The sequence below is a fragment of the Scyliorhinus canicula genome, chromosome 9, assembly GCF_902713615.1.
Source record: "Scyliorhinus canicula chromosome 9, sScyCan1.1, whole genome shotgun sequence".
Classification (NCBI taxonomy): Eukaryota; Metazoa; Chordata; class Chondrichthyes; order Carcharhiniformes; family Scyliorhinidae; genus Scyliorhinus; species Scyliorhinus canicula.
The window spans coordinates 90,113,380-90,134,796 of record NC_052154.1 but is presented as its reverse complement, the minus strand read 5'-3'; the positions used below and the strand labels follow the sequence as shown (position 1 = coordinate 90,134,796).

The 21,417-nt window shown below is 45.2% G+C and overlaps 1 protein-coding gene across 1 annotated transcript in view; it reads right to left on the bottom strand.

Moving 5' to 3' along the window:
• hydin (HYDIN axonemal central pair apparatus protein) overlaps positions 1-21,417 on the bottom strand; it is a 1,231,368-nt gene that overhangs the window by 497,904 nt on the left and 712,047 nt on the right. The window contains exon 22 of the mRNA XM_038807144.1: positions 3,874-4,017. Within this exon, the coding sequence (XP_038663072.1) occupies positions 3,874-4,017 (144 nt within the window). The remainder of the gene's footprint in view (positions 1-3,873; positions 4,018-21,417) is intronic.

Here is a 21,417-nt window from a genome sequence, read left to right as displayed (position 1 = left end):
TATCAAGTCACCCCTCATCCTTCTCCGTTCTAATGCAAAAAGGCCTAGCACCCTCAACCTTTCCTCGTAAGACCTACTCTCTATTACAGGCAACATCCTGGTAAATCTCCTTTGCACCTTTTCCAAAGCTTCCACATCCTTCCTAAAATGAGGTGACCAGAACTACACACAGTACTCCAAATGTGGCCTTACCAAGGTTTTGTACAGCTGTATCATCACCTCACGACTCTTAAACTCAATTTCTCTGCTAATGAACGCTAGCACACCATAGGCCTTCTTCATAGCTCTATCCACTTGAGTGGCAACTTTAAAAGATCTATGAACATAGACCCCAAGATCTCTCTGCTCCTCTACATTGCCAAGAACCCTACCGTTAGCCCTGTATTCCACATTCATATTTGTCAGGGTTAAACTCCATCTGCCACTTCTCAGACCAGCTCTGCATCCTATCTATGTCGCTTTGCAGCCAACAACAGCCCTCCTCACTCTCCACAACTCCACCAATCTTCGTATCATCTGCAAATTTACTGACCCGCCCTTCAACTCCCTCATCCAAGTCATTAATGAAAATCACAAACAGCAGAGGACCCAGAACTGATCCCTGCGGTACACCACTGGTAACTGGGCTCCAGCCTGAATATTTGCCATCCACCACCACTCTCTGACTTCTATTGGTTAGCCAGTTCGTTATCCAACTGGCCAAATTTCCCACTATCCCATGCCTCCTTATTTTCTGCATAAGCCTACCATGGGGAACCTTATCAAATGCCTTACTAAAATCCATGTACACTACATCCACTGCTTTACCTTCATCCACATGCTTGGTCACCTCCTCAAAGAAGTCAATAAGACTGTAAGGCAAGACGTACCCCTCACAAATCCGTGATCTTCTACTTTGCCCTTCAGGCTGCCTTGCGTCGTGACCAACCTCAGCACCTCCTTCTCCAGTGCCACGATCCGATCACTCTGGTCAGTTGCGGCCTTTTCCAACTCTTCGATGATCGCCTCTTGGGCTTCCAGTCTCTTCTCCGCTCTGCTCAGGGTGAGCTGTATTTGAGCCAGGGTCTCGGCCACCGCTGTCTTCACCGCAGCTTCTTTTACTTCCACTTTTACCTCCATCTTTATCTCCTGCTGGTGCAGTCTATTAAGCAATGGTGCTGCCCTAGTTCCTTTCAGTTCCTCAGCGAAGGATACCTTCCAGATCCCCCCTGGTGCAGGAGGGATTTGTTCCTGTCTGTCCTGCTCTTTTTGTTTGGCGAAACCTGCGCTCTGCCACCTCGTGTGGCGGTTCGCGAATTTGAGTGTGTTCAACTCTGGCCCTTTCTACTCCTGGTCTCTGTTCAACCTCTAGTTTGGCTTCCTTCCGGCATTTTTGCTTATATTTTTCTCACTTTCTTCCTTCTTCACTCCTATTAAGGTTGGGGAATGGATTGCTGCATTTTTTTGGCAAATTATGTTAAAAAGTGGGTGTTTTTTGGGTTCACGGGAGGAGAGCCACCTAATGTGCGACTGCTCAGCACATTGTCTTCACCGGAAGTTGGGATGGTCACTGATGGAGCTGCTGAAGATGTTTGGGCCTAGGACACTATACTGAGGAACTCCTGCAGCAATGTCCTGGGACTGAGATGATTGACCTCCAAGAACAACAACCACAACCATCTTCTTTTCTGCTAGGTATGGTTCCAAACAGTGGAGACCTTTCCCCCTGATTCTCAGAGACTCCAATTTTGCTGGGACTCCTTGATGCCGCACTTAATCAGACACTGCCTTGATGTCAAGGGCTGTCAGTCTCACCACACCTCTTGAGTACAACTCTTTTGTCAATGTTGGGACCATCATTGTGGTGAGGTCAGGTGCTGAGTGGCCCTGGTGGAACCCAGATTAAGTGTCATCATTTTGCTAATGATCAAGATGAGGCTAATGGAGCAGTAATTGGCCAGGTTGGATTTGTCCTGCTTTTTGTGGACAGGACATACTCAGACAATTTTTGCAAAATGCCAGTTAGATGCCAGGATTGTAGTCATTCTTGAACAATGCTAGGAGCGCAGATAGTTTTGGAGCACAAGTTTATTGCTGGAATATTGTCAGGGGCCATAGCCTTTGCTGTATCCAGTGAATTTGATTCCCGGCATCCAGGTTCATTTCCGGCTTGGGTCATTGTGTGTGCGGAGTCTGCACGTTTTCCCTGCGTCTGCATGAGTTTCGTACAGATGCTCCTGTTTCCGCCTACAAGTCCCGAAAGATGTGCTATTAGGTCATTTGGACATTCTGAATTCTCCCTCCCTGTACCCGAACAGGTGCCCGAATGTGGTGACTAGGGGCTTTTCACAGTAACTTCATTGCAGTGTTAATGTTTGCCTCCCTGTGACAATAATTTGTATTATTATCATTATTATTCAATTGTTTCTCGATATCACTTGGAATTAATCAAATCGGTTGAAGATCGGCATCTGTGATGCTGAGAACCTCAGGGAGAGAGCAAGATAGATCATCCACTCGCAATTCTGGCTGAAGATGGTGACAAATGCTTCAGCCTTGCATCTTGCACTGATGTTCTGGCCTCTGTCATCGTTGAGGCTGGGGATATTTGTGGAGCTTCCTCCTATTAGAACATAGAACATAGAACAGTACAGCACAGAACAGGCCCTTCAGCCCTCAATGTTGTGCCGAGCCATGATCACCCTACTCAAACCCACGTATCCACCCTATACCCGTAACCCAACAACCCCCCCTTAACCTTACTTTTATTAGGACACTACGGGCAATTTAGCATGGCCAATCCACCTAACCCGCACATCTTTGGACTGTGGGAGGAAACCGGAGCACCCGGAGGAAACCCACGCACACAGGGGGAGGACGTGCAGACTCCACACAGACAATGACCCAGCCAGGAATCGAACCTGGGACCCTGGAGCTGTGAAGCATTTATGCTAACCACCATGCTACCCTGCTGCCCCTGCTGTTAGTTGTTTAATTGTCCACCACCATTCACGACTGGATGTGTGGCAGGACTGTAGAGTTTTGATATGTTTCATTGGTTGTGGAATCTCGTAGCTCTTTCTAGTGAATGCTGCTTCCATTAATTGGCATGTAAGTAGTCCTGTGTTGTTGCTTCACCAGGTTGACACCTAATTTTTACGTATGCCTGGTGCTTCTCCTGGCATGCCCTCCTCAGTAGGTCTGGAGTCACAAGTAGGCCAGGTTAGGTAAGGACCATAAATTTCCTTCCCTGAAGGACATCAGTGAATCAGTTGGCATTTTATGACAATTGACGATATTTTCATGGCTACTATTACCGAGACTGGCTTTATATTCTAGATTTACTAATTGAATTCAAATTCCACCAGCTGCTGTGGTGGGATTTGAACCCACGTCCACTGAATATTAGCCTGGGCCTCTGGATTACTCGTCCAGAAACGTCATCACCATGGACCTATCTTTTGACCAAATATCGCCTGCTCGTTCATTGGTTCCAATGTTTTACTTAGATTGGGTTGGTGGAGAAAAATTATTCAGATTTCTAAAGTAACTCAAGTCTACTAGAATTACAAAGAAGCATTGCAGGTGAGGTAGGCCCTCCACATAAATAACAAGGTTTACTTATTCTCCTCCCTGATTTGTAATTAACTCATACAAAAGCATTGCTGATTATGCATGCAAAATCAAATATCTAGAATATTGCTTTTATGCTATCTTAGAACAATGAACAAATCCTAGACAACAGAATGATTCTGTCAAAAGGAGCTCACTGCAAAATCATAACATTATATACAGATCAGAAAACAACACAGAGAAACTGAAACTTATTTATTTTATATCTCACACTTGGTGGTTAGAAAAGCACATGCAGTAAATACATTTAATTTCAGTTACCTTCTCAACTCGGAAGTTCAGCAGCTTTGGTGAAAGTTCTAGGATGGGGGCAATGAACTCGCAGTGTACATTCACTCTCATTATTCTGTCCTTGCCAGACTGCTTACCAATAATAGCTTCACATATTAGCTGTCCATGTACAACCTGCAGAGTAACAAATGGTGACAATGAGAGGCTGTTACTGTCATCAAAAATGACAGGCGATTCTGCTATAAACAACTTGGAGGTAATCATATGGGATTCACTGAATTTTGGATTCAAAGACATGGAATTCAGAGTTTTTTTCAGACTCAGAGTGCATGACCATAGGCCTAAGTCCACTACGCAAGAGTTGCTGTCATTGTCGCTGCCCGTGAAGATTTCTGCACCCAGAACATTTTGCGAATGTTTCAGCCAGAATTTCCAAACCAGCTGAAGCATCGAGAAGTAAGTGCAGATATCCACATGGAGAATATGCACAAGAAAAGTCAGACAGCAAGTGGGCATGCTCCTTTTTCATGACAAGTTGCCTTCTTCGGGTTAAGTTTTTAAATATCCAAATTTTCAGTGGGATAATGATTGAATGCGTGGGTCAATGATGAGTGGGTAAGGTGGGTGAAGAGAGTAAAGTGAGGGGTGAGTGAGTGGTCAGGTGAGACGATAGTTGGGGGTCAGGTCAGGTTGGGAGGAGTGATTAAGGAGTCAGTTGTGGTGCTCAGTTCAGTTATGCTGCCTAATCTCTAATTCGACTGGGTATTAACCAGCCAAACATTTCCAGGCTAAGTATCCAGCTAAGTCCGGTGTATCTGGTCCAAGTCTCTGACGTTGAGCTCAATGCCAGAGACATTCGCAGAGTGTCCTGGGCAGCAGAAATCATCCCATCGGAAGTTCAAACTTACCAGGCAATTTCAGCACATGTGCATGCGTTAGGACCTCAGCAGTGTCCTGACAGTATCTTGCAATTTAGCTCAAATCCTGACGATCCGGATAGCAAAGAATCTGGGCCATGTTACCTCAGACAGAACCCACTCGGTTCTATGTATGAGCGGGACCTTTATAACAAAGATTTTAAATCTGTACAGCCACTAGCTTACTGTTTGCTTTGTTTCTCTTTCTCTGTAGCTCACCGGCTTGACTAACAGAACACAGCACATTGAACAGTCAACAGACACACAAATTCAAACACCAATCAATTGAACATTTGAACACAATATACACACTCAATGGTGAACCAATGAGGAACACAAACGTATCCCAGCACCCAACTAAACTGACAGGAACTAGCGCTTACTCGTGTTAAGATCCCAAAGGAAGATGAAATTAATAATAATACTAATCGCTTATTGTCACAAGTAGGCTTTAATGAAGTTACTGTGAAAAGCCCTAGTCACCACATTCTGGCATCTGCTCGAAGCAGAGCAACTCTAAAAGTCAGTGAACATATATAGCAAGTCCAGGCGCTGTGGGATCTGATAATTCGTGCCCAGTACCAGATCCTCTTGTGTTGAACATCTTGAGACTGTTGTATTTGCTTTTTCCTATTTGATTCTCCCACATCTACACTTCAAACGCTGTGTAAAAGCCCAAGAAACTTACTTCCAGGTATCTGTGAGAGGTAGAAGAGTGCATGGCTTTCAATTCTCCCTCCCTTTCTATATAATCTTTATTCGTGTCACAAATAGGCTTACATTAAGACTGTAATGAAGTTACTGTGAAAATCCCCTAGTCGCCACACTCCAGAGCCTGTTCGGGTACAGAGGGAGAATTTACAATGTCCAAATCACATAACAGCACGTCTTTCGGGACTTGTGGGAGGAAACCGGAGCACCCGGAGGGAACCCACAAAGACATGGGAGAACGTGCAAACTTTGCACAGTTACCCAAGCGTGGAATCGAACCTGAGTCCCTGCCGCTGTGAAGCAACAGTGCTAACCACTGTGCTACCGTGCTTTGCTGAGATGTCTGATTTAAAATGGGAATTTCCAAACGACCTGAATAATATCGTGAATTCCGCCCACCATTCTATTACTCAATGTGATGGACCACCGACAAGCTGCATGCAATAATATGAAATTAGCGCTGAGGCCCCAGGTTCGATCCCAGCTCTGGGTCACTGTCCGTGTGGAGTTTGCACATTCTCCCCGTGTTTGCGTGGGTTTCGCCCCCATAACCCAAAGATGTGCGGTAGGTGCATTGGCCACACACAAATTGCCCCTTAATTGGAAAAAAAATGAATTGGGTACTCTAAATTTATATTAAAAGAAATATGAAATTAAGGGGTGGGGAGAAAATTGGATTGCAAACAATTATAATGGAGCAGAGAGGGGTGTGGTGTTCTTTGTGTTGTTTATTTAGGATGGATTGCATAGTGTTCCACAAAGACCACAGAATAGCTTTTACTTAAACAAAGCTAAGATTGTATTCACACTGCTAAACTGGGTTTCAACATTTAATCCTTACTGGAATACAGAATTGATCAATAACATCTAACTACACTCACTTACTGCTAATCTCATTCACAGGTATAATTTTAATCTAACCTTCTCACACTAACTGCTCTGATGACCTTCACTAGCTATCTCTGCTTACTCCTCCCCCAAGCTCTAGCATTACTTCTTTTATACAGTAGTCCCCCTTTATAACGCGGGTGTTGGGGTCCAAGACAGCCACCCGCGTTGCACCCGAGCCGCGGATATCCACGATGGGGGTTAATTTTAGAATACAGGGCTACAGAGGGGAGGGGCGATGTGAGACCATGCTGGTCTTGCAGAGGCCCGTATGACCTCCTCCTGTGTTCTCTGCTCTCTCCCTCCAATCAGCCGGCAGTGTCAATTTCAGCGGCCGGCTCACTTTGATCCGGAGAGGGAGGCTGCTCTCTCACTGAAACAATCAGCCGGCCGCTGAAGTTGACACTGCCGGCTGCTCTCTCCCTCCAATCAGAAACATTAAAACTTAAAAGTTGGATTGGAGGGAGAGAGCAGCCGGCAGTGTCAATTTCAGCGGCCGGCTGATTGTTTCAGTGAGAGAGCAGCTTCCCTCTCCGGATCAAAGTGAGCCGGCCGCTGAAATTGACACTGCCAGCTGCTCTCTCCCTCCAATCAGCCGGCAGTGTCAATTTCAGCGGCCGGCTCACTTTGATCCGGAGAGGGAAGCTGACAGTTGGGGTCCATAAGCCCCCCCCCGCCCCCCGCCGTATATCGCGAACCGCGGTATTGCGGAGCGCGGTATAACGGGGGACTACTGTAGTAGTAGCTGCAGCTCCCTCCAGTGGCTATTGATGGTACTACATTAACCCTTGTGATGCTGGTAGTTATGATAATACCTCGTCCGGCATAAAAGTCTATCTATTGGATTGGCTTAGTGAACTTAAAGACAGTGAGGGATGAGCATGGTGTGGTTGATTTTCAGGTGTGGTATTCCAGTTGAAGTGGGGAGGGTGTTGTGGACAATGGCTTTTTCAGAGGCTATTAAGTTATTGGGGGTGGAGACGGTCACACGCAGTACCTTACGGACATAGACTAAAAGCAGACATTGCAGTTAACATTACCTGGCAAAATGCAAAAAGATGAGGTAATTATGGCGGTGGCTAAGCATTTAAAGTTGCTTGAGATACAGTTTGACCCACTGGAAATGGCAAAAATTCAGTTACAAATTAAACAAATGGAACATGAGAAAGAGTTAAAGCAGCTTGAATATGAGAGAGAGAAAAAGAGAGAGAAAGAGATAGAGAGGAAAAAGAAAGAGACAGAGAGGAAAAAGAAAGAGAGAGAGAGAGGAAAAAAAAAGAGTGAGAGAAAAAAGAAAAGGAGAGAGAAGAAGGGAGAAAAGAAAGCATCGCCCCAGCAGAACAAAAAGAAAGAGAAAGGGAGATACAGATCAGGGAAAAAGATAGAGAGAGTTTGAACTTCAGAAAATGGCCATGAAACATTACAGTCCGTTAAAATTGGCAGACGTAAAGAGAAACATACAGTTGGATGATTGTGATGAGGACAGTGAGAAAGAGTGTCAAAGTCGAAGGCTTGGTGGGAATCTATTGAAATATGTCCAAGCATTGCCAAAGCTTGACGAGAAGGAGGTAGAAGCCTTTTTCATTTCATTTGGAAGGTGGCTAAACAAATGAAATGGCCACAGGACATGTGGGTATTACTGATTCAAACAAAGCTGATAGGTAGGGCTAGTGAAGTGTTTCCATCATTATCGGAGGAGGTATCTGGGACGTATGAGGAGGTGAAAAAATCCATCTGAGCTGCATATGAACTAGTGCCTGAAGCCCACAGACAAAGGTTTAGACATTTAAGGAAATAATTCGGTCAAACATACATGGAGTTTGAAAGGATCAAGCAGATAATTTTGATAGGTGGATAAGGGCTTTGAAAATAGAGTATGAAGCTTGTAGCCACCTGGGGTGACCACTGCCCAAACACACAATGGAAGATTGCAAGGAATGCGGGGAAGATTGGACAGGTTGTAAAAAGCAAGCAGCTTGCAGAGTGCTTGTATATTTGGACTGCTACAGAAACCAGTTTGGCTGTTGCTGAAACCAGACAGCGCTATGAAAATAAACAGTTAGCATATTAATGAGGCAATACCGGGCGATCCCCAGACACAAAAGACACAAGTTAACACTAATCGATGGATGGAAGGCCAGACATTTCGGCGTCAAAGAAGCCCAAAACAATGAGCCCCAAGAACCACCCCAGTGATCGAGAAACTGTCCCGCTATTGGGGTATTCAAATCAATCGATTGGGAGGAGACCCAATCGATTACAAGAGTATAGAAGGTCCGCCCAGGCGGGCACAAGACCCTGAGAGGAGTATAAAGCAGAGACCCCGACCCCAGCTTTCTCTCTCTGTCAGCCTCTCCTTGACCAGCTAGCTCTCCCAGCAGAACACCGTTGCAGCAGAAGAACATTGTGCAGGAGAGGTCTGGGCAGAAGCCGCCAGCAAGTAAGTCACAACGCATGCTACGGGAATAGACACTCCTGACCCCTTTAGACCAAAACCACTGGAAGCCTGCGGAACCTGGACAAAGCTCGAAGCTGTTGTTCCCTGATCCGGCAGTCCCCTTATCCAGATAAGTATTTGGCCTAGTAGTGGTAGGATTAGCCTAGTCTTATAGTTTATATGCATGATTAGTAGATTACTGTAATATAATAAACGTGTCTTGTTTGAACTTACTAATTGATGTATGGTCTTATTGCTTTGAACTTGACCTTGAAACTCGTGGCGGTATCTTAACGATACCTGGCGACTCCAAAGCTAAGTAACGAAACAGAGCCAAATTGAGTGTTAAGCACACTCACCCAGAACGAGCAACATTTAGTGGCGACATCCGACGTGACTCGATTAGAAGTGCCCCCCCCCCCCCCCCCCCCCCACCCCACTCCGAGAGAACCCAGAAATTTGAATCTGAAATGCAATTGAGATATGGAAAAACCACAAGTGTTCAAATAGTTTAAACCAATACTCCTAATTCGGAAGTGTGTTTTTGCATGCGTAACTAACAGGGTTGTAAGGTAAAACCGAGAGATTTTTGTTGCGACAAACTGTTGGGAGTTTTATAAGTCGGAACATAGCGAAAGCCGTACCCGTATTTTATAAGCATTGCCTTATTATCCCTCGTTCCAAATTAAAAGAGAGCATAGGAGAAAAAGAAATGGCCATGCAGGCAATGGAACGCCTCATGAACCCAGAGCAGTTCGTGGTCGCAGCGACCAACAGTAGCAGAGAAGGTCAGTGTCCCGTGTGGGAGCTGGAACTCAGGAAGTACCTCAAAGGGAAAGGATGGCCCCTTTGGAGTGAGTTTTGTGTGAGTGAGGAGACAGGTCCCGGGAGTATAGGGCATACTTAGAACATAGAACATGGAACGATACAGCGCAGTACAGGCCCTTCGGCCCACGATGTTGCACCGACATGGGAAGTCAAAAACTAAAGGCTATCTAACCTACACTATGCCATTATCATCCATATGCTTATCCAATAAACTTTTAAATGCCCTCAATGTTGGCGAGTTCACGACTGTTGCAGGTAGGGCATTCCACGGCCTCACCACTCTTTGCGTAAAAAACCCACCTCTGACGTCTGTCCTATATCTATTACCCCTCAATTTAAGGCTATGTCCCCTCGTGCTAGCCACCTCCATCCGCGGGAGAAGGCTCTCACTAACCCTCTGATCATTTTGTATGCCTCTATTAAGTCACCTCTTAACCTTCTTCTCTCTAACGAAAACAACCTCAAGTCCATCAGCCTTTCCTCATAAGATTTTCCCTCCATACCAGGCAACATCCTGGTAAATCTCCTCTGCACCCGTTCCAAAGCTTCCACATCCTTCCGATAATGAGGCGACCAGAACTGTACGCAATACTCCAAATGCGGCCGTACCAGAGTTTTGTACAGCTGCAACATGACCTCATGGCTCCGGAACTCAATCCCTCTACCAATAAAGGCCAACACACCATAGGCCTTCTTCACAACCCTATCAACCTGGGTGGCAACTTTCAGGGATCTATGTACATGGACACCGAGATCCCTCTGCTCATCCACACTGCTAAGAATTTTACCATTAGCCAAATATTCTGCATTCCTGTTATTCTTTCCAAAGTGAATCACCTCACACTTCTCCACATTAAACTCCATTTGCCACCTCTCAGCCCAGTTCTGCAGCTTATCTATGTCCCTCTGTAACCTGCAACATCCTTCCACACTGTCTACAACTCCACCGACTTTAGTGTCGTCTGCAAATTTACTCACCCAACCTTCTGTGCCCTCCTCTAGGTCATTTATAAAAATGACAAACAGCACCGGCCCCAGAACAGATCCTTGTGGTACGCCACTCGTAACTGAACTCCATTCTGAACATTTGCCATCAACCACCACCCTCTGTCTTCTTTCAACTAGCCAATTTCTGATCCACATCTCTAAATCACCCTCAATCCCCAGCCTCCGTATTTTCTGCAATAGCCGACCGTGGGGAACCTTATCAAACGCTTTACTGAAATCCATATACACCACATCAACTGCTCTACCCTCGTCTACCTGTTCAGTCACCTTCTCAAAGAACTCGATAAGGTTTGTGAGGCATGACCTACCCTTCACAAAACCATGCTGACTATCCCTAATCATATTATTCCTATCTAGATGATTATAAATTGTATCTCTTATAATCCTCTCCAAGACTTTACCCATAACAGACGTGAGGCTCACCGGCCTATAGTTAACGGGGTTATCTCTAATCCCCGTCTTGAACAAAGGGACCATATTTGCTATCCTCCAGTCCTCTGGCACTATTCCTGTAGCCAATGATGACATACAAATCAAAGCCAAAGGCTCAGCAATCTCTTCCCTGGCTTCCCAGAGAATCCTAGGATAAATCCCATCAGGCCCCGGGGACTTATCTATTTTCACCTTGTCCAGAATTGCCAACACTTCTTCCCTACGCACCTCAATGCCATATATTCTAATAACCTGGGTCTCAGCATTCTCCTCCACAACATTATCTTTTTCCTGAGTGAATACTGACGAAAAGTATTCATTTAGTATCTCGCTTATCTCCTCAGCCTCCACACACAACTTCCCACCACTGTCCTTGACTGGCCCTACTCTTACCCTAGTCATTCTTTTATTCCTGACATACCTATAGAAAGCTTTTGGGTTTTCCTTGATCTTACCTGCCAAAGACTTCTCATGTCCCCTCCTTGCTCGTCTTAGCTCTCTCTTTAGATCCTTCCTCGCTTCCTTGTAACTATCAAGCGCCCCAACTGAAACTTCACGCCTCATCTTCACATAGGCCTCCTTCTTCCTCTTAACAAGAGATTCCACTTCTTTGGCAAACCACGGTTCCCTCGCTCGACCCCTTCTTCCCTGCCTGACTGGTACGTACTTATCAAGAACACGCAATAGCTGATCTTGAACAAGCTCCACATATCCAGTGTGCCCAACCCTTGCAGCTTACTTCTCCAACCTACACATCCTAAGTCATGTCTAATGGCATCATAATTGCCCTTCCCCCAGCTATAACTCTTGCCCTGCGGGGTATACTTATCACTTTCCATCACTAACGTAAAGGTCACCGAATTGTGGTCACTGTTTCCAAAGTGCTCACCTACCTCCAGATCTAACACCTGGCCTGGTTCATTACCCAAAACCAAATCCAATGTGGCCTCGCCTCTTGTTGGCCTGTCAACATATTGTGTCAGGAAACCCTCCTGCACACATTGTACAAAGAACGACCCATCTAATGTACTCGAACTATATCTTTTCCAGTCAATATTTGGAAAGTTAAAGTCTCCCATAACAACTACCCTGTTACTTTCGCTCTTTTCCAGAATCATCTTCGCCATCCTTTCCTCTACATCCCTCGAACTATTAGGTGGCCTATAGAAAACTCCCAACAGGGTGACCTCTCCTTTCCTGTTTCTAACCTCAGCCCATACTACCTCGCAAGAAGAGTCCCCATCTAGCATCCTTTCCGCCACCGTAATACTGTCCTTGACTAGCAGCGCCACACCTCCCCCTCTTTTGCCCCCTTCTCTGAGCTTACTAAAACACCTAAACCCCGGAACCTGCAACAACCATTCCTGTCCCTGCTCTATCCATGTCTCTGAAATGGCCACAACATCGAAGTCCCAGGTCCCAACCCATGCTGCCAGTTCCCCTACCTTATTTCGTATACTCCTGGCATTGAAGTAGACACACTTCAAACCACCTACCTGAACACTGGCACCCTCCTGCGAAGTCAAATCTGTGCTCCTGACCTCTATACTCTCAATCACCCGTACACCAAAACTACAATCCAGGTTCCCATGCCCCTGCTGAATTAGTTTAAACCCCCCCAAAGAGCACTAACAAATCACCCCCCCAGGTTATTGGTGCCCCTCAGGTTCAGATGTAGACCTTCCTGTCTATAGAGGTCCCACCTTCCCCAGAAAGAGCCCCAGTTATCCAGAAATCTGAATCCCTCCCGCCTGCACCATCCCTGTAGCCACGTGTTTAATTGCTCTCTCTCCCTATTCCTCATCTCACTATCACGTGGCACGGGCAACAACCCAGAGATAACAACTCTGTTTGTTCTCGCTCTGAGCTTCCATCCTAGCTCCCTAAAGGCCTGCCTGACATCCTTGTCCCCTTTCCTACCTATGTCGTTAGTGCCAATGTGGACTACGACTTGGGGCTGCTCCCCCTCCCCCATAAGGACCCGGAAAATACGATCCGAGACATCACGTACCCTTGCACCTGGGAGGCAACATACCAAACGTGAGTCTCTCTCGCTCCTACAAAATCTCCTATCTGTGCCCCTGACTATTGAGTCCCCAATTACTAATGTTCTACTCCTTTCCCCCCCTTCCCTTCTGAGCAACAGGGACAGACTCCGTGCCAGAGGCCCGTACCCCATGGCTTACCCCTGGTAAGTCCCCCCCCCCACAAGTATCCAAAACGGTATACTTGTTACTCAGGGGAACGACCGCAGGGGGTCCCTGCACTGACTGCTTCTTCCCAGTCCCTCTTACAGTTACCCATCTATCTCCAGTCTTTGGTATAACTACTTCCCTGAAGCTCCTATCTATGACCCCCTCTGCCTCCCGAATGATCCGAAGTTCATCCAGCTCAAGCTCCAGGTCCCTAACACGGTTTTTGAGGAGCTGGAGTTGGGTGCACTTCCCACAGATGAAATCAGCAGGGACACTGACGGTGTCCCTCACCTCAAACATTCTGCAGGAGGAGAATCAGCAGGGACACTGACGGTGTCCCTCACCTCAAACATTCTTGGTGGGAGAACCTGAGTGAAATTCACAAGAAAAGTTTAGGTAAAGCCCATAAGCCGATGGCAATTGTGTCCTGCTTGGCACAATTGCGAGGCACAGAAGAGGTCGTCAGGACGCTCCGAGCAGAGTTAAAGGAGAAGAACAGAATGAGCAAAGTGGATGTCAGGGACATCGTAAAGGAGAATTTAGGATTGAGACAACGACTGGCAGATAAGGATAGAGAGGTGGATGATGCCAAGAGGGCACATCAGTCTTATCTAGCCCATCTGAGCAGTTCCCAAGTTCAATATGAAAAGGCCTATCAAGATGTGCAGCGTGCAGTCTTGGTAAGAGAAGAGTCAGAAAAGCAGGTAGAGACACTAAAGCAGTGTAGCGACCTAAAAGCAGCTTTAAGGGCACTCCATGCTGCCACCACCGAACAAAGGCAAAGCACTGTAGACCGCGAAATGTAGGAAGCAGATTGCGCAGCTGCAAACTCTGCTTTCTGTGCAGAATGGCTTCCAAGAGACATTTGTGACACAGTTAGAAGAAGAAAATGCCCCAGATTGGCAGTAATTAAGTGAAACAGCGCAGCGATATGGTCAGGGAACATGTGCGCAAGCAGTGCAACAGAAAAGGAAAGCGCCCCAACCCCCCACCGATCAGATAGCACCCGCACCAATGAACCCAGTCACCACCCAAAGAAAAGCAACTGCAGAAGGCGCACCCGAGGTCACATACCCCCTTAACCGTAACACAACTAAGGGACGCGTGTGAGAAAATCACCCCGTTCCTCCCCACTGCAGACCCCCACCGATTCTTCGCACGAGTGAAACAGCAGGCGACCATGTACGGCCTGGATGAGTGAGAGCAGATTAAGCTCACAGTTTTGAGTTTAGACTAATCGGTAGTAGCAGCCCTCCCCGACCCACGGAACGTTGGAGGAGGCACCCTAGAAGAGATGCATGCAGCTATTTTAGACGCGATAGTGTACTACAGAGGAGACCCAGTCAAAGGCCTAAATAAGTGTAGGCAGAAAAGGACCGAGCACCCCACAGCATTCGCAGGAAGGCTGTGGATTCATCTCACTGCCGTTTTTGGTGATTTAGACCGCGCACATTTAACCCGAGATAATATAGTTAAATGGACCCGCACAATCATCTCCCACGCCACAGATGCAGGACAGAATGTCTGCTCCAATTATGACCCCTCAGAAGAGGCCCATAATGAAAAATGGATATTGAAAAGATTGTCTTGGGAGCAATCTGTCCACGGCAAGGTAACTGTAAAGAACCCCGAAGAAGCTCAGGCTGCAGCAGATATTCAGGCAGTGAGAGCGCACCAAAACCCCGCATGGGTAAATGAGGGAAAGAACAGCCCCCCACAGAAGTCACAGGAGTGTTATAACTGCGGACAGTTAGGGCATTTTGCTAGGGAATGCAACGCCCCGCAGAAATCTCAGAGAGGCCAGCAGACAGGCACTCTAAACAGGAACAAAGCTAAGCCTATCCATAGCATAGGGACGCAGTCAGGACAGACCAATGTGGACGGAACGGACTGACGGTGTTCGGGCTCCCCCACCTGGGTCTGTGACACCCTCTGGGACCGATCCGGAAGACCGGTGGTCACAGCGAAAATTCGGGGAAAGCCCATAGAATTACTCTGGGACACAGGAGGGTCCCGCACGACCATTAATTCCTCCACTACACCACAGGCAGACACGTGGCCCACTACAGCCACAATTACACTCAGCGTCTTTAAAGGTCACTCACAGCAGGGACACATTACAGCCCCTGTACCCATCCAACTATGGAATATCTCCACCAGACACCCCGTTGTTTTAGTTAATCTGCCCCGCACAGCAGAACACATTCTAGGCATTGACTTTATGAATGCCCACAGCCTGTCGTTCGACCCAGTAAATCAGTGTGTCTGGCGAATGGCGAAATCAGACAGAGCACCCGCAATGCTCACAGTAGGAGAGTACGCTAACAGGATTAGCGCGGTAGGCGACTATTGTTTTGACCCGACCACGCTTAGCACGGATAAACAGGTTAGGGCAGTTTTGAATAAGCACAGGACCGCATTTGCCAGTCACCGGCACGACTGTGGCAGAATGACTGGACAAGTTCAAATTACTGGACCTGACCCGAGACCACAGAGACAGTACAGATTTCCCCTAGAAGCAGAGGGAGAAATTGAAAAAGTTATAGAGAGCTTATTAGAGCAGGGTGTACTTAGGACAGTAGCCTCGACTAATAATGGCCCTATTTGGCCAGTGAGCAAGCCCAACGGATCATGGCGTCTGACCATTGATTATCGGGAACTCAACAAAGTTACCCCAGCAGTAGCCCCCACGGTAGCAACAAGTCCCGAGACCATGCTCAAACAGGGACTCCACTCCAAATATTTCACGGTATTGGACATTAGCAACGGCTTTTGGTCAATCCCATTGGCAAAGGTGTGCCAGTACAAATTTGCCTTCACATTCAAAGGACAGCAGTACACGTTGACATGCCTCCCACAAGGATTCCACAATTCCCCCTCCATTTTCCACCGACAGCTGGCAAATGGACTAGCAAAATTTTCCCGACCCAAATGTCGGGTACAGTATGTGGACGACCTATTACTGCAGACAGACACCAAGGCAGAGCACATCGCGCTTCTGTCTGAACTCCTGGCACTTCTGAACTCAATCAGATGTAAAGTTAACCCCAGAAAGGCCCAACTATTGGAGAATAAAGTGATGTATTTGGGTACAATCATCACACACGGCAAACGCGAGATCGAGTTCAAAAGAATTGACTCGCTCGTCAAATTGCCCCTTCCCCAAAATGTTTCAGCCCTCCGGTCGTTTTTAGGACTGGTTGGGTATTGTCGGAACCATATCGATGGTTTTGCGACAAAGGCAGCCCCACTATCAGACCTCCTTAAGGAGCCCCTTGGGAATGGCTTCCGCAGCATACAGAGACTGTGGAAGAGTTAAAGAAAGCCTTTAGCGCAGCACCCGCGCTACAAGTTCCAGACCCGCTAGCCCCCTATGTAATTGAGGTAGCTATCACAGATCTGACCCTCTCGGCCGTGCTCCTTCAGGAACGGCACGAGCAGCTACGACCAGTGGCTTATGCCTCACAACTGTTAGACCCCGTGGAACAAGGTTTCTCAGCCTGCGAAAGGCACCTGCTTTATAGTTTATAATTTATAATTTCATAATTCTGAAATTATGCTTTTGGAGGACTTTAAAAATTCAATTGCTTATTTAGTGAGAACACATGTGGAAGAGCAGAGGGTTAAAACTGTGAGGTTAGCAGTAGAAATGGCAGATGATTATGAATTAGTTCATAAATCAAAGCTTGGTTTCCGACATCAGTTTCAGCCTGTGAGGGATAGCAATTGGGGACATGAGAAACACTCAAGTAAAAGTAAAGGTGATCTGATGGGAGATAATAAGGAGAGTGTACCTCAGATTAAAAAAGAAATCCAGGAAGGTGCAAGAGACATGAAAAGTTTCAAATGTTTTCACTGTAACAAACTAGGCTATGTAAAGTTACAGTGTTGGTGGTTGAAGAAAAGCACTGGGAAGGCTGATGTGGTAAAACAGGATCAGACAGTGGGGTTTGTTAAAGTGGTAAAGGGAAGCCCAAGTGAAGTGAAGGAGGTGCCAAAGATTGTACAGCCTGATCAAGGGGTGATTGATAAGAAGGTGTCAGATCTCTTCAAAGAATTTGCTTGTGTGGGTAAAGTTTAGTCATGTGTATCAGGAGGAGTAGGTAAAGAAGTCACAATTTTATGAGATACCGGAGCTCGTCAATCTTTAATGGTAAGAGATGAGGAGTTATGTCGTTTGGGAAGAATGGTGCCAGAAAAGGTGGTAATATGTGGAATTCAGGGTGAGAGGAGTAGTGTTCAATTATATAAGGTAAGGTTGGAAAGTCCAGTGAAGAATGGTGGAGTGCTAGTAGGAGTAATAGAGAAACTATCTTGTCCAGGAATACAGTTTATCTTGGGTAATGATATAGCTGGATTGCAGGTGGGAGTGATGCCTATGATGGTTGATAAGCCTGTGGAGAATCAGACAACTGAAGTGTTGAAGGACAAATATCCTGGGGTGTTTCCGGATTGTGTAGTAACAAGGTTGCAAGGTCACAGGTTAAGACAAGTGGAGAAATCAAAGAGTGAAGATGAAGTTGAAGTGCAATTATCAGAAACGATTTTTGATCAGATGGTTGAAAAAGAACAAGAACAGGTGGAGGATGAGGCGGATATTTTTAGTTCATGAAAATTGGCGGAGTTAGAACAAAAAGATGTAGAAATAAAACGGATGTATACACGGAAGAGGAATCTGCATGTATACCCGAGAGTTATTACCGTAAAAGTGAAGTCTTGATCAGAAAATGGAGACCTTTATATATGCAGGCGGATGAAAAGTGGGCAGAAGTTCATCAAGTAGTATTGCCGGTAGGGTATAATGTTGCGAGTGGCATATGAGGTACCAGTGGGAGGTCATTTCGGAATAAGGAAAACACAAGCTAAAATCCAGAAACATTTTTATTGGCCTGAACTTCATTAAGATGTAGCTAAATTTTGTCAATCATGTCACACATGTCAAGTGATAGGGAAACCTCAAGCAGTGTTAAAACCAGCGCCCTTAATACCCATTCCAGCATTTGAGGAACCTTTTACAAGGGTCCGAATTGATTGCATAGAACCGCTTCCTAAAACAAAAAGTGGGAATCAATATCTTTTGATGATAATGGATGTGTCTACTAGGTTCCCAGAGGCCATTACAGTAGGTAGTATTACAGCTAAAAAGATTGTGGAGGAGTTACTTTAATTATTTACTAGATATGGACTATCCACAGAACTACAATCGGATCAAGGATCAAATTTTACCTCAAGGTTAGTCAAAGAAGTTATGGATAGGTCAGAAATAAAACAATTTAAATCAACTGCGTACCATCCAGAATCGCAGGGAGCATTAGAAAGGTGGCATCAGACATTAAAGACAATGTTGAGGGCATATTGTCATGACTATCCAGAGGATTGGGATAAAGGAATTCCATTCGTACTGTTTGCAATTAGGGATGCACCTAATGAGTCAACCAAATTTAGTCCTTTTGAACTCATTTTTGGTCATGAGGAAAGAGGATCACTTAAATTGATTGAGGAAAAATTGGTGAGTGAGAAATCAGAACTTACATTGTTGGATTACGTGTCAAATTTTAGGGAACGAATAAATAGAGCAGGTGAATTGGCTAGACAACATTTGAAAGTTGCACAAAATGTGATGAAACAGGTAGCGGACAAGATATCCAAAGTTCATAGTCTTGCCTGCGGAGATAAAGTTTTAGTGTTGTTACCAGTGGTAGGTGAACCTTTAAAAGCTAGGTTTTGTGGACCGTATCAGATTGAAAGGAAATTAAGTCAGATGAATTATTTGGTAAAAACACCAGGTGGAAGGAAGACTCACCGAGTGTGTCATGTGAATATGCTTGAAAGGTACTTTGGAAGGGAAGGAGAGAAAAAGGAGGTTTTAATGATTCTAACTCAAAGTGACAAACTAAATCCAGATGTCTGTGAATTTGACATACCTCAAATTAAATTGGAAAACGAGGATGTTCTTAAAAATTGGGATAAATTGTTGAGTTCCCTTCCAGAGGAAAAGCGAACTGACCTTAAAGTTATTGATATCACATGGGCAAGTTTGTGGAGATAAATTGGGAAGTACTAAAATGGCTAGACATTATGTAGATGTGGGAAATGCTGTTCCAATCAAACAACATCCATATAGACGTCACCCTTTAAAACTGGCACAGGTTAACAAAGAGATTGAGAGTATGCTTAAAAATGGCATAATTGAAGTGGGTTGCAGCCAATGGAGCTCACCCATAGTGAAGGTAGAAAAACCAGATGGTACCCAACGGTTGTGTGTGGACTATAGAAAGGTTAATGCAGTTACAAGAATGGACTCTTATCCCATCCCACGTTTCAAGGATTGCATTGAGAAAATGGGCCAATCAGCTTCTATTTCCAAACTGGATTTACTTAAAGGTTACTGGCAGGTGCCTTTATCCGAAAGGGAGAAGGAGATTTCAGCTTTTGTGACTCCAGATGGTATGTACCAATTCAAAGTTATGCCATTTGGCATGAAAAACGCACCAGCCACATTTCAACGGTTAACTAACAAAGTTGTTTCACGATTACCCAATTGTGCGGTATGTATCGACGATCTGGTAATTTTCAGCCAGACATGGATAGAACATTTGAAACATCTGATGGAGTTATTTGATCGACTTCAGGAGGAGGGTTTGGTGATAAACCTAGCCTAAAGTGAATTTGGAAAAGTCCAAGTCACTTTCCTTGAGGAGTTTCCGATACCCTGAAGATGAAGGGAAATAATGCGATTTCTTGGCATGATTGGATTTGATCGAACATTTGTGCAAACGTTTTGTAGTGTGATTGCTCCACTGATGGACTTGCTGAAGAAACGTCGAAAATTTCAGTGGATTGCAGACTTTCAATAGGCATTTGACAGCCTGAAAGCTGTGATAACCAATGCTCCTGTGTTGAAGAATTACAAGGGAATCTGCGATCAGATTGAACGAAAGTATCTGACTTTAAAGAGAAATGTCGAGGTGTAGAGAAATGGATGGATCGTGCAGAGACCATCTTGTTCAAAGAGACTGTCAATCAGGAAGGATTTCAGTTGGAGGAAGAAGAGCAAAACTGGACTATATTATTGTACCTGTTTGTGTGAGTTGTTTTTTTTGAAACAATAAAGTATATTTACTGTGTGCATTTCTTAAAGGATAATGAAAAGGTGAAAAATGAAACCATCTTGAAGTTGATGGTTTATTTTTTTTCTTGGGGGAGGTGTCATGTGAGAGTACCTTTAAGAACTGGGTGTTTGTAAATGGGTGTGTATATAAATATCTATAGTGAAAGTACCTTTGAGCCATGGGTGTTTACTACTGCAAACATGTCAGAGAGCAGATGGAGCTGAGTTGTCTTTCAGCTTTTTACTTTCGTTTTAGGCTGTTTGCTGCAGGGTGTGTTTTAATTTTGTTTTCAGTGTTGGAGCTGAGGTCAGACAGAGGATCTCTCTGCCATGAAAAGACTATCTCTTGACAATTTGGTGAATTCAGAATTATAAATGTTTTCAGTAGTGACTTTAACCTGATGCACTTCTGTTAAAGGTTACGTTTTTTGTTCGTCTTCTGGATGTAACAAAGGACACCGTAAGCATTATTTAGTGTTGTACTCTTTGGGGTTGTATTTGAATTCATGATTGCTAAGATGTTCACTATTTGTTTTAAAAAGGTTAACTTGAGTTCATAGAATAAACATTGTTTTGCTCTAAAAATACTTTTCCATTTCTGCTGTACCACACCTGTAGAGTGGGCCGTATGCTCCCCATACTACAATCAGAAAATGAAAAAAATTAAATGAAAATCGCTTATTGTCACAAGTAGGCTTCAAATGAAGTTACTGTGAAAAGACCCTAGTCGCCACATTCTGGCAACAGTTCATGCAGGCTGGTACGGGAATTGAACCGTGCTGCTGGTCTGCCTTGGTTTGCTTTCAAAGCTAGCGATTTAGCCGTGTGCTAATCTATTAAAAGCTGTGGGTCAGGTGAACTCCATGATACACTTTGGGGTTCTCTAAACCCTGACCCATAACAATTTCATTGGGAACAGAGGAAATGCTCAGATGACTTGAGAAAAAAGTGGTGAAGGGAGTAAACACAAACCTTAGGGCACGTTTTAATGGGGAAAAAGAGTCCCATTTTGGGTGTGTTTAGCGGGCTGTACCTCTGCACCAGCAA